Source organism: Borostomias antarcticus, assembly GCF_949987555.1.
Source record: "Borostomias antarcticus genome assembly, chromosome: 29".
NCBI classification, from domain to species: Eukaryota; Metazoa; Chordata; class Actinopteri; order Stomiiformes; family Stomiidae; genus Borostomias; species Borostomias antarcticus.
Window position 1 is genome coordinate 225826 of NC_140262.1, and position 5000 is coordinate 230825.

Genomic DNA, 5000 nt, shown 5'->3' on the forward strand with positions numbered 1-5000 from the left:
CTGTCTGTCCTCTCTTCCTCTCATCCCTCTCCCTGTCTGTCCTCTCTTCCTCTCATCCCTCTCCCTGTCTGTCCTCTCTTCCTCTCATCCCTCTCCCTGTCTGTCCTCTCTTCCTCTCATCCCTCTCCCTGTCTGTCCTCTTCCTCTCATCCCTCTCCCTGTCTGTCCTCTCTTCCTCTCATCCCTCTCCCTGTCTGTCCTCTCTTCCTCTCATCCCTCTCCCTGTCTGTCCTCTCTTCCTCTCATCCCTCTACCTGTCTGTCCTCTCTTCCTCTCATCCCTCTCCCTGTCTGTCCTCTCTTCCTCTCATCCCTCTCCCTGTCTGTCTTCTCTTCCTCTCATCCCTCTCCCTGTCTCTCCTCTCTTCCTCTCATCCCTCTCCCTGTCTGTCCTCTCTTTCCTCTCCCTGTCTGTCCTCTCTTCCTCTCATCCCTCTCCCTGTCTGTCCTCTCTTCCTCTCATCCCTCTCCCTGTCTGTCCTCTCTTCCTCTCATCCCTCTCCCTGTCTCTCCTCTCTTCCTCTCATCCCTCTCCCTGTCTGTCCTCTCTAACTCTCATCCCTCTCCCTGTGTCTTCTCCTGTTTCCTGGCGTCTCTCAGCAGTCAAAGCTCAGACAAACTTTCAGAATCTTCCAGAATCTCTTCCAGAATCTCTGAGAACACATGGGGCTTTGGCACAGAGGGGCCGGCCCATTCATCTAAGCCCTCCGATCAAAATACGCACAACATGCCTGTCTGTCTGCCTGTCTGCCTGCCTGTCTGTCTGTCTGTCTACTTGCCAACCTATCTACTTGCCTGTCTGTCTACTTGCCTGTCTGTCTACTTGCCTGCCTGTCTACCTATCTACTTGCCTGTCTGTCTGCCTGTCTATCTGTCTGCTTGCCTGTCTGACTGCCTGTCTGTCTACTTGCCTGCCTGCTTGCCTGCCTGTCTGTCTCTCTGCTTGCCTGCCTGTCTGCATCTATCTGCTTGTCTGGCTTTCTGCCTGCCTGTCTGCCTGCCTGTCTGCCTGTCTGCCTGTCTGTCTGTCTTTTGTCTGTGTTTTTCAGAGTAAGAGCAGATGAAGGGACACCGCCCTGTGTTTTCTTGGTCTCTCTCTGCAATCTCTACTGCGTTCCGCCAAACGTCTGTCCAGCCGCCAGGCATTCCTCTCTGGGACGCCAAACAGCGCTGCACACATACCTCAACCTGCAGATCTGATAGACCCCCCCCCCACAAACACACACACACACACTCGGGACAAGCTGCTCATCGCTATACAGGCAGACACACAGAGAGCTGTGTACAGTGAGGGAAATAATTACTTGACCCCCTGCTGATGTTGTAAGTTTGCCCATCAAAAACGCATCACAAAAAAGTTATAAATTGAGTTGCCTTTTAATGAGTGAAATAAGCATCTGACCCCTTCGCAAAACATGACTTAATACTTGGTGGTAAAACCCTTGTTGGCGATCACAGGTCAGACGTGTCTTGTAGTTGGCCACCAGGTTTGCACACATCTCAGGAGGGATTTTGTCCGCCTCCTCTTTGTAGATCCTCTCCAAGTCATTAAGGTTTGGAGGCTGACGTTTGGCAACTCAAAGCTTCAGCTCCCTCCACAGATGTTCTATGGGATGAAGGTCTGGAGAAACCTGGCAACTCCAGGACCTTAATGTGCTTCTTCTTGAGCCACTCCTTTGTTGCCTTGGCCGTGTTTTGGGTCATTGTCTGCTGGAATACCCATCCACCACATACCGACCGATTTCCAGTGCCCTGGCTGAGGGAAGGAGATTCTCACCCAGGATTTGATGGTACATGACCCCGTCCATCTTCCCTTTGATGCGGTGAAGTTGTCCTGTCCTCTTAGCAGAAAAACAACCTCAAAGCATAATGTTTCCACCTCCATGTTTGACGGTGGGGATGGTGTTCTTGGGGTCATAGTCAGCATTCCTCCTCCTCCAAACACGGCGAGTTGAGTTGATGCCAAAGAGTTCGATTTGTCTCATCTGACCACAACACTTTCACCCAGTCCTCCTCTGAATCATTCAGATGTTCATTTGCAAACTTCAGACAGGTCTGTACTGTACATGTGCTTTCTTGAGCAGGGGAACCTTGCGGGTGCTGCAGGATTTCAGTCTACTGAAATAGTGGTGTAGTGTGTTACCAATTGTTTTCTTGATGACTGTGGTCCCAGCTGCCTTGAGATCATTGACAAGATCCTCCTGTGTAGTTCTGGGCTGATTCCTCACCGTTCTCGTGATCACTGAAACCCCACGAGGCGAGATCTTGCGTGGAGCTCCAGACCGAGGGAGATTGACAGTTAGTATATTTTGTGTTTCTTCCATTTGCGAATAATCGCACCAACTGTTGTCACCTTCTCACCAAGCTGCTTGGCGATGGTCTTGTAGCCCATTCCAGCCTTGTGCAGGTCTACAATCTTGTCCCTGACGTCCTTGGACAGCTCTTTGATCTTGGCCATGGTGGAATGTTGGGAATCTGATTGATTGATTGCTTCTGTGGACAGGTGTCTTTTATACAGGTAACATCTGAGATTAGGAGCGCTCTCATAGAGGGAGAGGACTAATTTGTGTGCCTCATGGACATAACTGGTCAGTGGGCAAACATACAAATCAGCAATCAAATAAGTATTTCCCTCACTGTAATACTATACTGTTTTGGGGTCGGAACAGAGAATTTGTGTGAGGCCATGTACTGCCAGCCGAGGTTGCAACGACTGCAGTTACAACCCCGCCCCCCCCCCCAACACTGCCAAAACACGACGGAGCGTACTGCCAGATGCACAGCACCCAACCACAGCCCCCAACCACAGCACCCAACCACAGCACCCAACCACAGCACCCAACCACAGTACCCAACCACAGCACCCAACCACCCAACCACCCAACCACAGCACCCAACCACAGCCCCCAACCACAGCACCCAACCACAGCCCCCAACCACAGCCCCCAACCACCCAACCACCCAACCACAGCCCCCAACCACAGCCCCCAACCACCCAACCACCCAACCACAGCCCCCAACCACCCAACCACCCAACCACAGCACCCAACCACCCAACCACAGCACCCAACCACCCAACCACAGCACCCAACCACCCAACCACAGCACCCAACCACCCAACCACAGCCCCCAACCACCCAACCACAGCCCCCAACCACCCAACCACCCAACCACAGCACCCAACCACAGCACCCAACCACCCAACCACAGCCCCCAACCACCCAACCACCCAACCACAGCACCCAACCACCCAACCACCCAACCACCCAACCACAGCCCCCAACCACCCAACCACAGCCCCCAACCACAGCCCCCAACCACCCAACCACCCAACCACAGCACCCAACCACAGCCCCCAACCACCCAACCACCCAACCACCCAACCACCCAACCACAGCCCCCAACCACAGCCCCCAACCACCCAACCACCCAACCACAGCCCCCAACCACAGCCCCCAACCACCCAACCACCCAACCACAGCCCCCAACCACCCAACCACCCACCCAACCACAGCCCCCAACCACCCAACCACCCAACCACCCAACCACCCAACCACAGCCCCCAAAGACCCAACCACCCAACCACAGCCCCCAACCACAGCCCCCAACCACCCAACCACCCAACCACAGCCCCCAACCACAGCCCCCAACCACCCAACCACCCAACCACAGCCCCCAACCACAGCACCCAAGCACCCAACCACCCAACCACAGCACCCAACCACCCAACCACCCAACCACAGCCCCCAACCACCCAACCACAGCACCCAACCACCCAACCACAGCACCCAACCACCCAACCACCCAACCACAGCCCCCAACCACCCAACCACCCAACCACAGCCCCCAACCACCCAACCACCCAACCACAGCCCCCAACCACCCAACCACCCAACCACCCAACCACAGCACCCAACCACAGCACCCAACCACCCAACCACCCAACCACAGCCCCCAATTACCCAACCACCCAACCACCCAACCACAGCACCCAACCACCCAACCACCCAACCACAGCACCCAACCACCCAACCACCCAACCACAGCACCCAACCACCCAACCACCCAACCACAGCCCCCAACCACCCAACCACCCAACCACCCAACCACCCAACCACAGCCCCCAACCACAGCCCCCAACCACCCAACCACCCAACCACAGCACCCAACCACCCAACCACAGCCCCCAACCACCCAACCACCCAACCACAGCCCCCAACCACCCAACCACAGCACCCAACCACCCAACCACCCAACCACCCAACCACAGCCCCCAACCACCCAACCACAGCACCCAACCACAGCACCCAACCACAGCACCCAACCACCCAACCACCCAACCACAGCACCCAACCACCCAACCACCCAACCACCCAACCACAGCACCCAACCACCCAACCACCCAACCACCCAACCACCCAACCACAGCCCCCAACCACCCAACCACCCAACCACAGCACCCAACCACCCAACCACAGCCCCCAACCACCCAACCACCCAACCACCCAACCACCCAACCACCCAACCACAGCCCCCAACCACCCAACCACCCAACCACAGCACCCAACCACCCAACCACCCAACCACAGCCCCCAACCACAGCCCCCAACCACCCAACCACCCAACCACAGCCCCCAACCACAGCACCCAACCACAGCACCCAACCACCCAACCACCCAACCAACCAACCACAGCCCCCAACCACCCAACCACAGCCCCCAACCACCCAACCACAGCACCCAACCACAGCCCCCAACCACAGCCCTCATGCCCACACGGACAGACGACGCCTACTGTACTGGCACGAGGCCACGTGTCTCAAACCTACGTGTCGAAACATGTCTCCGAGCCGTTAAAGGATAAGGACACTGAATGTCATGTTTAGCCCTATTAAGCTCCCACTAACTCAAATTATGGAAAACAACAACAAACTATGTTACCATAGCTATGCAGACGACACACAAATTTATATCACCATATCACCAGGATACTATAATCCCA

The 5000-nt window shown here is 55.7% G+C and overlaps 1 protein-coding gene across 1 annotated transcript in view; it reads right to left on the bottom strand.

The window, feature by feature from the left end:
• The window catches only part of ankfn1a (ankyrin repeat and fibronectin type III domain containing 1a), a gene marked incomplete at both ends in the record, with an annotated part of 63836 nt that overhangs the window by 14205 nt on the left and 44631 nt on the right, over nucleotides 1–5000 (bottom strand). The window contains 1 exon segment of the mRNA XM_084459819.1: nucleotides 2353–2524. Within this exon segment, the coding sequence (XP_084315945.1) occupies nucleotides 2353–2524 (172 nt within the window).